At 34.2% G+C, this 13,096-nt stretch overlaps 1 protein-coding gene across 1 annotated transcript; it reads left to right on the top strand.

Moving 5' to 3' along the window:
* Positions 1 to 3,266: 3,266 nt before the first annotated feature.
* LOC119615803 (serine-rich adhesin for platelets-like) lies at positions 3,267 to 7,920 on the top strand (the record flags this gene model as incomplete). The annotated part of the gene is given in 9 exon segments (XM_037971787.1): positions 3,267 to 3,320; positions 3,386 to 3,779; positions 3,782 to 4,176; positions 4,178 to 5,419; positions 5,422 to 5,661; positions 5,663 to 6,768; positions 6,770 to 7,571; positions 7,573 to 7,673; positions 7,854 to 7,920. Coding segments are annotated over 9 exon segments (4,401 nt in total), but the record flags the coding sequence as incomplete, so codon positions are not given.
* Between the last annotated feature and the right edge of the window lie 5,176 nt (positions 7,921 to 13,096).

Genomic DNA, 13,096 nt, shown 5'->3' with positions numbered 1-13,096 from the left:
AGTTGTGATCGTGTGCGATCAGCAGCGCCATTTAATTGAAATTGTAAATAAAGTGAAAAGTTGTATTTATATATTAAAAAAAATCTGAAAATCGAACAATACAAAAAGTGAGTGAAAACGTTTATTTAGTTTCATTTCAATATTCTTTGGTCGTACGGAATGTTTCTAATGTTTTTTTTTTAATTTTATATGTTGTTGTGATGATTTGGGCAATTGTTTAGTGCAATGTTGTTGCTGCAGCGGGGAAGGTATGCCACGTAGAAGAGTTTAAACATTTAGATTTAAAAGACAAGAACAATAGTCTCGATTAAAGACAAGATATTTTCTGATTCCTAGTCTCGACCAAGAGCAGACTATATTCTCCACTATAAAGCCTAGACTGTAGTATATACTATAGAGCAGACTATAGTCTGGACTATAGAGTAGACTGTAGGGAAGAATATAGTCTGGACAAAGAGTAGACTGTAGGGAAGAATATAGTCTGGACAAAGAGTAGACTAAGTTTGGACTATATATCTATAGTCTAGTCTATAGTCTAGTCTATAATCTAGTCTAGTCTATATCTAGTCTAGTCTATAATCTAGTCTAGTCTATCAGTCTATAGTCTAGTCTATAGAGCAGACATCTCTGGACTATGGAGCAGACTTATCGTCCAGACTAAAAAGCAGACTAAAGTCTGGACTATGTAGCAGACTATAGTCTAGTGTATAGTCAAGACTATAGTTGAGTCTATAGTCTAGTCTATAGTCAGTCTATAGTCTATACTATATAGTCTAGTCTATAGTCAGTCTATAGTCTATACTATAGTCTAGTCTATAGTCAAGTCTATAGTCTATATATATATATATATAGTCTAGTCTATAGTCTAGTCATATTCTATTCCATAGTCTAGTCTATAGTCTATCTATAGTCTAGTCTATAGTCTACTCTATAGTCTAGTCTATAGTCTAGTCTATAGTCTAGTCTATAGTCTAGTCTATAGTCTAGTCTATAGTCTAGTCTATAGTCTAGTCTATAGTCTAGTCTATAGTCTAGTCCATAGTCTAGTCTATAGTCTAGTCTATAGTCTAGTCTATTCTAGTCTATGTCTAGTCTATAGTCTAGTCTATAGTCTAGTCTATAGTCTAGTCTATAGTCTAGTCTATAGTCTAGTCTATAGTCTAGTCTATAGTCTAGTCTATAGTCTAGTCTATAGTCTAGTCTATAGTCTAGTCTATAGTCTAGTCTATAGTCTAGTCTATAGTCTAGTCTATAGTCTAGTCTATAGTCTAGTCTATAGTCTAGTCTATAGTCTAGTCTATAGTCTAGTCTATAGTCTAGTCTAGTCTATAGTCTAGTCTATAGTCTAGTCTATAGTCTAGTCTATAGTCTAGTCTAAGTCTAGTCTATAGTCTAGTCTATCTAGTCTAGTCTATAGTCTAGTCTATAGTCTAGTCTATAGTCTAGTCTATAGTCTAGTCTATAGTCTAGTCTATAGTCTAGTCTATAGTCTAGTCTATAGTCTAGTCTATAGTCTAGTCTATAGTCTAGTCTATAGTCTAGTCTATAGTCTAGTCTATAGTCTAGTCTATAGTCTAGTCTATAGTCTAGTCTATAGTCTAGTCTATAGTCTAGTCTATAGTCTAGTCTATAGTCTAGTCTATAGTCTAGTCTATAGTCTAGTCTATAGTCTAGTCTATAGTCTAGTCTATAGTCTAGTCTATAGTCTAGTCTATAGTCTAGTCTATAGTCTAGTCTATAGTCTAGTCTATAGTCTAGTCTATAGTCTAGTCTATAGTCTAGTCTATAGTCTAGTCTATAGTCTAGTCTATAGTCTAGTCTATAGTCTAGTCTATAGTCTAGTCTATAGTCTAGTCTATAGTCTAGTCTATAGTCTAGTCTATAGTCTAGTCTATAGTCTAGTCTATAGTCTAGTCTATAGTCTAGTCTAAGTCTAGTCTAAGTCTAGTCTATAGCCTAGTCTATAGTCTAGTCTATAGTCTAGTCTATAGTCTAGTCTATAGTCTAGTCTATAGTCTAGTCTATAGTCTAGTCTATAGTCTAGTCTATAGTCTAGTCTATAGTCTAGTCTATAGTCTAGTCTATAGTCTAGTCTATAGTCTAGTCTATAGTCTAGTCTATAGTCTAGTCTATAGTCTAGTCTATAGTCTATTCTATAGTCTAGTCTATAGTCTAGTCTATAGTCTAGTCTATAGTCTAGTCTATAGTCTAGTCTATAGTCTAGTCTATAGTCTAGTCTATAGTCAGTCTATAGTCTAGTCTATAGTCTAGTCTATAGTCTAGTCTATAGTCTAGTCTATAGTCTAGTCTATAGTCTAGTCTATAGTCTAGTCTATAATCTAGTCTATAGTCTAGTCTTAGTCTTTAGTCTAGTCTATAGTCTAGTCTATAGTCTAGTCTATAGTCTAGTCTATAGTCTAGCCTATAGTCTAGTCTATAGTCTAGTCTAAAGTCTAGTCTAAAGTCTAGTCAAATCTAGTCTAGTCTGTGGTCTGGTCTTGACTATAGAGCAGTATATCGGCTGGACTATAAAGTAGTCTATATTCTCCTCCATAGAGTAGACTATGTAGCATACAATTGTGTGGACTATAGAGCAGACTATAGTCCATATTATTGAGCTTTAAAACTCTCAGTAGTCTATAAGCAATAAACTGAAACCCTCTCCTTCCAAATCTGACTAAATTTTCATTAACAAAAGTCCCTTAGTTATACTTCCTTTACATTTTCACTATATATCTTATTTTTAAGTGCCAACTAAAGAACAAATCAATCTTATTAAATGATATCTGATGGACAAATAACACTAGATTCGACTATATAGACACGTATGCAGATACATAAACAAACACACCCCATTTTAAAACTGATGAAATGTTGATGCTAAATTGCAACGTTTGAGTGGCATGAATGCAACTAAATATTGACGATGACGACGACTTATCATGGCAATAATAGATTTTATAAAATCAAATTGATGCTTACAATATGTGGCAACAATTAAAATTGAAATGCACACACTTTCCTATTGCATGTTAATGTTTAAATTGCCCCTTTATTTGCCAATGGACCTTGTACACTTGAAATTGTGTGAATGTGAAATGAAATACTATTTTGGTTTTCCATTTAAAATGGAAATTGTATGGAAAACATTAGAGTTTTATGGGGCAATGACTAAATAAAGTTTTAGAAGTTTAAGTATTTTCTAGAAATTTTATTTAGATTTTGAAAAATAACTACTTATATTACTTTTCTTACTCTAATTTTAGACACCTTGGAAATCGTCCTTATCTCCCAATTACAAAACGGGGACTTCCAGTGCGGTAAGTTGTTTGATAGAAAATTCTTTGGTTCAATTAGTATTTTTAATGTTACTTCTCCCTTTTAGTACTCCTCAAGAGATGATGTCAGTGCCACCTCCCGTTATAGTTCTTTGGCTTCACCCAGCTCCTACAGACCCTCCTTTTCGGGGGGAACATATCGTTTAAAACGTGACACGCCCATAGTACCCGCCTCCACCTATGTCAGTCGTTACTCAGCAGCAGGAAGTTCTGCTGCAACAAAACCAGATACCAGCAGTACTAGTGATTCCTCGGGTTCCAAGCCGGGCCAGCTGAAACGTTATGGTTCTACCGCCAGTAGTTTGGGTAAATATTCCAGAGAACCTAGTCCGGCAGCCTTAGAACATACAAACAGAATAAAAAGTAGAGATCCTAGTCCAGCTACTAGAAGTCTTAGAGGGAAATCTAGAGATCCTAGTCCTGCTTTAGATACAAAATGTAAATTGGTTATGGTTCATCCGCAAGTTCCTACAGAATGAATGTGCCAAAGTCCACAACGGGCAACACATATGGAACACGTTATGGTAGCTCATCTACGGTTGGAAGGACACCAACAGCTAATAACTCTTCAACTTCTATATCCTATTTATCGGCTAGTGATTTTAAGGCTAGATCCATAAGTAAAGCTCGAGAGGCTGCCACACGTAAATCCAATGAAAAGGAATTGGAAGCGCAAAAAACTGAGGAGAAAGAAGAAAATAAACCAGAATCCACTTCTAACGAAGAATCCACTGGCTCTTCGGAAACAGATGAGGAAGATGAAGAAGAGGAGGAGGACGACGAGGAAGAAGAAAAATTTGTTTCTGTTGCCGTATGTACTAGAGCCACATCACCCACTTCCCCCCGGAGCAGCCCCTACAGTTCATCGCACCAGACGCATAGAAATTGCCAAAACTATAGAGAAAACTATACAGCGATCTACGCGAAAAAAGAAAATGCTGGAAAAGGAAATACAATCAGATCGTTTAGATGACTCGACACGCTACTCCAGATTTGGTTTAAGTAGTCGTGTCTCTTCCCCCTACAGTCCTCATACGGAACGTTATACTTCCTCCAGTTTGCGCTACAGTCATAGTCCACTCTCCACAACAGCTTCTAAATCCTCGTCATTGAACTCGAGCTCGGAAAGTAAAAAAGATGATGTTTCTGCTTCTTCGACTTCCTCAAGTAGCAAAGCTAATAAATCTCCTTTAAACAGCAAATCAAAACTTTCTCCTCCTAAATCCATAAAAATAACTTCAAGACAATCGTCGGTGGAAAATCTAAGTGCCCATAAACCACCGGCAGCTCCCAAAGGAGAATCACCCACCAAATCGACTTCTTCGTCAAATAGTGTTTCCACGAAGCTGCCTAATAAAGATTTTCGTAAATCGGCTCTCAATGTAGGACCCACCGATCGACCGCGTAAATCGAGAACCCCCAGTACAGGCACAGATTCAGATTTAAATACCGTAGAAGCTTTAAATGGTGCCCTGCAAGCCATACAACGTTTAGAAAGATCACCCAGTGCGGGTTCGGAAGTAAGCAATGCCTCTAATAGATCCATAAGACGTACCGGAACCGATAGTAAACTTAGACCCAGATGTCATAATAAATCCTTTGTCAATGGTGCGGTAATGTCACCCAAATCACCCTTAAGTCGCAACAATAGCACTTCCAACATTAAACCGAAATCTTCCACATCCTCCACTGCAACAACACAATCATCAGCAGGCACAACAACCACCACCTCTTCATCAAGTGGCACTGAAAGCTGTACGGAAAGCAAAAAGTCTACTAAGAAAATCATTAAGAAAAAAACAATTAAAGACGTCACCAATACAAGCAGTAGCACGAGCACCACCACCTCACCGACCACCAACAGCAGTGCTGATAGTCGTAGTATAAAATCATCTAGTGAAAATAGCTTTTCACAACAACCACCAGCTGTCTCCGTCAACAACCAAAAAGCCAAAAAGTCTGATTCATCCGCCACCACCACAAGTCGTACCACCCCCAAAACCCCCTCCGATAAAGATCCCCTTAGGCGTTTAAAGAAATTGTCATCAGTATCGAACTTTTTCGCCGCACAACAGCAAGACAATGCAATAGCGACGAACAGATTTACCTTGAAAGCTCTGAGAACTCATCATCAGGTAATGATCTAGATAGATCGTTATCGAAGAAGAGCATCAGTTTAACGCAAGCTAACGAAACGAAAACAACGCCTTCGCCAGCCGTCAAAACGAAAACTAGCGGCAGCAGCAGTAAGAGTAATCCGAATTATACGATAAATTCTATAGAAGAACCTAAAAACAGTATAAAAACGACAAAATCAACCTCGTCAAACGTCCTCGACGAAAACTAAAACGAAAACCAAATCGAAAACGAATACAAAATCTTCTACAACTTCAACTTCATATTGTCCTCAGGATACCACTACGGTAAACGAATCTTCCATTATGCCTAGTGAATTGCAAACGGAATCTTTGTCTCCCTATACCACCACCAATCCCACCACCTCCTCTACCTCGGGTACGGATCAAGAGGAATCTAGCTGGTGGCAGGATACTAGCAGGCAAATAGATACTGCCTCGGCTTTGGATTTTAATTTAAAAGATGAAATGCGTTTTAAGATAAGACACATAGATTCAGGTGAAACCGCCTGGTGGTTGCGCAATGATGAGGATGATACCTTGGCGGATGATGATTTAAAGACTTTAAATCAAGAGGAAGAACTGGAGGAGGATGAGGATGATGAGGAGGCCACAGATCAGCAACAATCATTGACCTCTACCCCCAGTGGCAATGCTGCAAAGCTAAACGACAAACCAGGAGGCTGGTGGATAACTAACGAAACTAACGAAGAAACGCCCAACGAAGAAGAAGAGAAACACGAAACGATTTATGTGAAAAGTAGATCTAGTAATGATTTAGATTATCCCTCCAATGGTTATTGTGTCGAAGAAGCCCCTGTAGAAGCCAAACCATTTCCCAAAAGTCGCATAACACCCGAAACGGATTGGTGGAATGATGACAATGAGGAAGCACAAGCTGAGTTTACCGCCAACAATAATCCCTCGTTAAATAGTGACAAAACGAGCAATAAATCCAGTAATAATCTCTCTCAGTTAAGTGATAAACTACCCAAACAAAATGGTTCTATACAATTGAAAATCTGTCGTGTAGAGTCCGGAGAAAAGCCCTGGTGGCTGCAAGAAGAACAGCAGACCGAGACTCAACCTCAAGAAACTGAAATAACCGTAGAAGCTACTATAGCTTTACCCAAGAAGAACAAAGATAAAACTGATAGTTCCTCTAGTAATAGTGATGCCAAAAATAGATGGATGTCTGGACCGATTAAGAAAGTATTTAATATACCCAGAGTAGAATCAGGGGAAAAAGCCTGGTGGCAGGAAGAAACTAGTGAATCGAAATCGGATAAAAGTTAGTGAAAATAAAACCTATAAACGTAATAACTCACAAGAACAGGAATGGTGGTTGGAGGAAAGCAATCAACAGCAAAAAACTCCCACAACTCCGCAACATAACTACCAACAAAATGGTTACTTTGAACCAACGCCCCCAATACAACAACAACAGCAGCAGCAGCAATATTATCACAACACCGAGGAAGAAGCTGAACTGCAGCAGTATCAACCTTCAACCTACAATCACAATAATCTCATAGATTCCCAGGCCGAACTAAGTAATTCCTTTAATTTTGAATATTCCGAAAGACCACCACCCTTGGGACAATGTGCCAGTCCCGTGCAACAGGAAGAATTATTACCACCTCCGCCAGCACAGCAAAGACAACAATGTACATCACCCTATGATAACATTCCAATGACAAAAGTTCAAACAGTCGCATCACAACAGCCAATTTTAGAAACTTCGACTAATTACATGGCCAGTGGCAGTGGTGGTGGCCCCATTTATCAACAAGATATTGTTTACCTTAATCAATCACCCCTACAGCAACAACCACAACAACAGCAATATTTTCCTCATCAACGGCACCAACAACAACAGCATCAGCAAAACCCCAATTATTTACAACAACCACCTACACCTTATAATCAATACAATAACAATAATGAATTGCGCTCTCGCAATGGCCAATTATTCATATCACGTCATAAAAATATCGATGAGCTTTTAGGTGGTTCATGTCGTCCCATAAGTCCCCTCTACTATGATAATAACAGCTTTCAGACAATGCCCCCCACAACTACAACCACAACAACCACCACCACCTCAACAACGTAATATGTTCGTTGAAGAAATTACACCAGACCAAGTACGCATCCATGACAGCACTGCACAAATGCCCATTATACAACGTATGGAGAGGTGAGTTGAATTTTGAAAAATTTAATGCTTTTTTTCAAAAACTTTATGATCAGCCGATAGATAGAGAGAAAGAGAGTGATCTTTTTAGTAGAGAGTGCTTAAAGTGAAAGCTTTGCACATGTTTGTTTTTCGTTTTTGTTTTGCTCATTATTTTCTTTGTTTTGCTCTGATCTTTCGCAGAGATGACTGGCAGAGAGACTCTCTGGCGGCAAAACCAACAACACCACCACGATTTGAACAAAGAATGGTAAGTTTGTTTGTTTGTTTTGATATTTCGATTGATATTTTGGTGTTTATGTTTTAATAATTAAAAGCCAATGTAGGGGTTTTTCAAATTTAAAAAATTGTTCAATAATTTTTCGTTCTATATAAATTCTTGAATACTATTTTCTTTCCTATAGACAATTTTCAATAAATTTTCTTTTATAGAAAATTTCAATAAATTTTCCATTCTATAAGAATTTCGATAATGTTCTTTTATAGGAAAGTTCGATAAATTTTCTTTTTATAGGAAATTTTCGATACATTTTCTTTTAGAGGAAATTTCGATGAAATTTCTTTTTATAGGAATTTTCGATAATTTTCTTTTTATTAGAAATTTCTCGATAAAGTTTCTTTTTATAGGAAATTTTCGATAAATTTTCCTTTTATAGGAAATGTTCGATAAATTTTCTTTATAGGAAATTTTCGATAAATTTTCTTTTTATAGGAAATTATGTCGATAAATTTTCTTTTTAATAGGAAATTTTAGATAATGTTCTTTTTAAGGAAATTTAGGATAAATTTCTCTTATTTTCTTTCTTTTATAAAAAAAAAAAAATTTCGATAAAATTTCTTTCTTTTTAATAGAAATTTTCGATAAATTTTTTTCTTTTTATAGAAATTTTCGATAAATTTTCTTTTCTTTTTATAGAAAATTTTCGATAAATTTTCTTTTTATAGAAATTTTCGATAAATTTTCTTTTTATAGGAAATTTTCGATAAATTTTCTTTTTATAGAAATTTTCGATAAATTTTCTTTTTATAGGAAATTTTCGATAAATTTTCTTTTTATAGGAAAATTTTCGATAAATTTTCTTTTTATAGGAAATTTTCGATAAATTTTCTTTTTATAGGAAATTTTCGATAAATTTTCTTTTTTAGGAAATTTTCGTAATTTTCTTTTTATAGAAATTTTCGTAAATTTTCTTTTATAGAAATTTTCGTAAATTTTCTTTTATAGAAATTTTCTTTTTATAGAAAATTTTCGTTAAATTTTCTTTTTATAAAATTTTCGATAAATTTTCTTTTATAGAAAATTTTCGATAAATTTTCTTTTTATAGAAAATTTTCGATAAATTTTCTTTTTGAAAATTTTCCGTTAGAATTTTCTTTTATAGAAAATTAAATTTTCGTTCATTTCTTTTATAGAAAATTTTCGTTAAATTTCTTTTATAGAAAATTTTCGTTCAATTTTCTTTTATAGAAAAATTTTCGATAAAATCTCTTTCTATAGAAAAATTTTCGTTAAATTTAACTTTTATAGAAAATTTTCGTTAAATTTACTTTTTAGAGAAAATTTTTTGTTAAATTTTCTTTTTATAGAAATTTTCGTTAAATTTTCTATTTATAGAAATTTTCCTTAATTTTCGTTCTTTTATAGAAAATTTTCCTTAATTTTCTTTTATAGAAAAATTTTCCTTAAATTTTATTTTTATATAAAATTTTCGTTAAATTTTATTTTATATAAAATTTCGTTAAATTTTCTTTTTATAGAAAATTTCGTTAAATTTTCTTTTTATAGAAAATATTCGTTAAATTTTCGTTTTGTAAAAAATAAATCCAAACCAACCAGATTCTTCAATTATAGTGGAGACAAACATTTAATTTGTTTAAATCAAAGACTCACTGTTATGACACCCACCTCTTGTACTACAACTGCGGCTCATTAAAATTTCTTCATATCTTTTTTGTTTTGTGTAATTTTTATCCATAAACTTGAAACTAAAGTTGCATAAACTCATAAGAGTACAAGTATAAGTAAGTTATTTTCAAGATTTTTATTCGGAACTTGAGACAATGTCGTTTGTCGACAGATAGAATCATGCTTAAAATGGCAAAAGGAGAAAAAAATATATAAAACTCAAATAAAACAGACTGAAGTACCAACATGGTAGTGTTTATGACAAATTTGTCGTAGACACCCTACTTTGGGTATTGACAGTTCAAAACTGTTAACTCATAGCTTTTATCAAATCAATTTGGTCACCACCAAATAACTAATTAATTCACTAGTTCCCCATCAGTCAGCTATATCTGGGGTTTTAAAGCTAGTTAACAACAAAGTTTTGTTCTTTATTTCAAATCAAAAACACCAATTTTTCTTTAATCGTAGGGTAGTTCCTTAGTGGTTCAAATGCACAAAAATTGTCTTAACTTTTTACTAAATTATTCAGTGTGTGGTACAACTGCAGTAACACTACCAGACTATATCATCTGTGTGTGGTGTCGATGTGACTCATTTGTTTGAATTTTTTATATGATGTGATTTCTCGTTTTCGCACAACACAGAAAGAAGTCTCCCCAAAGTTTCGTTTTTTGCCAAGTGTGCGAACAAAAAATTAGTCACATCATCGAAAAAGAGAGACACAATACAAAAGTAATTTGTTATTTTTAAGTTTTTATCTTAATTAAATGTAAAGATACAAACTAACAATTGGTATTTTTAGCAACTTTATTTTTATGTTTAAATAAGTTTGTGATTTTTAAGAAAAAAGTTTAAATACTGTTTACTTAAATGATAAACACAAATCAGATTGTTAACAATTTGTTTGGAATTAAAAAAAAAATCGATAAAAAATCCAATAAATTATAAATTCGACTATAGTCCAAGCTATATACAATACCATAGTCCAGACAATAGACTTGACTATAGTCCAGCCTACAGAGTCGACTATAGCCCAAACGATTGACTTGACTGTAGTTCAGGCTATAGGCTCGACTATAGTCCACACTATAAAATCGACCATAGTTCAATTTATAGACTCGACTACAGGCCAGAATATAGAATCGACTATAGTCCAGCCTTTAAACTCGACTACAGACCAGACTAAGGTCCAGACTACAGTCTAGACTTTAGACTCGAATATAGTCCAGACTATGGACTCGACTATAGTCTAGACTACAGAATCGAATATATTCCAGACTATAGACTAGACTATAGACTCGACTAGCGTCCAGACTATGGACTCGACTATAGTCCAGACTAAAGACTCGACTACAGACCAGACTAAGGTCCAGACTACAGTCCAGACTTTAGACTCGACTATAGTCCAGACTATAGACTCAACTATAGTCTAGACTACAGAATCGAATATATTCCAGACTATAGACTAGACTATAGTCCAGACTATAGACTCGACTAGCGTCCAGACTATGGACTCGACTATAGTCGAGACTCGAATATAGTCCAGAGTATAGATCCGATTATAGTCCAGATTATAGATCCGACTATAGTCCAGACTATAGACCCGACTATAGTCCACACTATAGACCCGACTATAGTCCAGACTATAGACCCGACTATAGTGCAGACTATAGAACCGACTATAGTCCAGACTATAGAACCGACTATAGTCCAGACTATAGACCCGACTATAGTCCAGACTATAGACCCGACTATAGTCCAGGCTATAGACTCGACTATAGTCAGATTATATACTCGACAATAGTCCAGACTATAGACTCGACTAGAGTCCAGACTATAGACTTGACTATAGTCCAGACTATGGACTCGACTATAGTCCAGACTATAGACTCGACTATAGTTCAAACTATAGACTCGTCCAGACTATAGACTCGACTATTGTCTAGACTATAGACCAGACTAAGGTCCAGACTACAGTCTGGTCCAGTGTATAGACTGGACAATAGTCCAGACTACAGACCCGACAATAGTCCAGACTATAGGCTCCACTATAATCTAGACTTTGGACTCGACAATAGTCTAGACCATAGACTCGACTATATTCTAGACTATAGACTCGACTTTAGACCACACTATGGACTCGACTACAGTCCAGAATATAGATTCGACTACAGTCCAGACTATATACTCGACTATACATAGTACAGATTATAGACTCGACTATAGTCCAGACTATATACTTGATTAATTACTGTAGTTCACGACTATAGTCAAAACTATAGACTTGACTGTAGTGCAGAATAGATTTGGTTTTAGTCCTTACTGTGAAGACTATGGACTTGACTGTGGTCCAGTCTATAAACTCGTCTATAGTCCAGATTATAGTCTCGACTATAGTCCAAGTTATTATGGTCCACTATATATAGTGTCTTGACTATAGTCAAAACTTTATTATAGACTCAACTATATTCTTGACAGTTGGAACTACTATAGTCTACATTATAGGCTAAATAACATCTCGACCATAGTCAAGTCTCCATTATAGTCTAAACTATAGAATCGACTATAGGCCTGAATATAGACACGACTACAGTCCACATTATAAATTGGACTACAGTCTAGAATTAAGACTCGACTATGGTCCAGACTATAGAATCGACAATAGTCCAGAATACATACTCGACTGTAATAAAGACTCGACTATACACGATTATATTCAGGACTATATACTCTACTATAGTCCAGACTATAGACTCTACTCTATCACACTGATGTTTTTTTTTTGGCTTCAACTAAAAAAATGCTTAACCACACTCCCTTTTACATACAGAATCTGTTGCATTCTGAATATGCATTCCGTTTCATTCATTATCAAAATTTAAAAATCTGTTGAAATTTTTTTCTTTAATTTCAAAATCACTCCATACAAAGCACACACACAGAATATTAAATATAACTGTCATGATGTTGAGGGGCGATTATAATATGATTTGTCAAAAGATTTCTTCTAAAATTCATAATAAATTTTATTAAGAATAAGTAATTTTTAATATTTTTCTTTTTTACAAAAAATTTACATAATCTTTTTTATTTTTCATATTTACTTAACAAATTGTTTAAGCAAAAACTGTGTTTTAAGAAAAGCTAAAAAAATTATAGTGAATATAAGGGAACTTGTAAATTATTGTGGGGGCAGTGTCATAATGATTGAAAACGTTATAACTCAATATTATTATTATTATTATTTTCATTCAACTTGTTGTTAATTTATTTTGTGACAATTGTGCACATTTTACGAACAAAAAACATTCTTTTCTCAGGGAATTTAATGAATTTTCAATGCCACTTAAAAGTGCAGTTTTAAGTCATAAATTAAGGTTTCTTTGCTTTAAAAAGGGGTATCGAAATATAACGTGTTTTTTAATTTTGTATAAACAATTTTAAAATAGTAGCCACATTTTGTACTTTTATTGATACTTTTTTATAATTTATGTAAATTAAAAATGTGTCATTTAAT

The sequence above is a fragment of the Lucilia sericata genome, unplaced genomic scaffold (assembly GCF_015586225.1).
Source record: "Lucilia sericata isolate MDLA Ls3-8-SP2 unplaced genomic scaffold, ASM1558622v1 Contig007967F_arrow, whole genome shotgun sequence".
Lineage (NCBI taxonomy): Eukaryota > Metazoa > Arthropoda > Insecta > Diptera > Calliphoridae > Lucilia > Lucilia sericata.
This window is presented reverse-complemented; position numbering and strand designations above follow the sequence as displayed.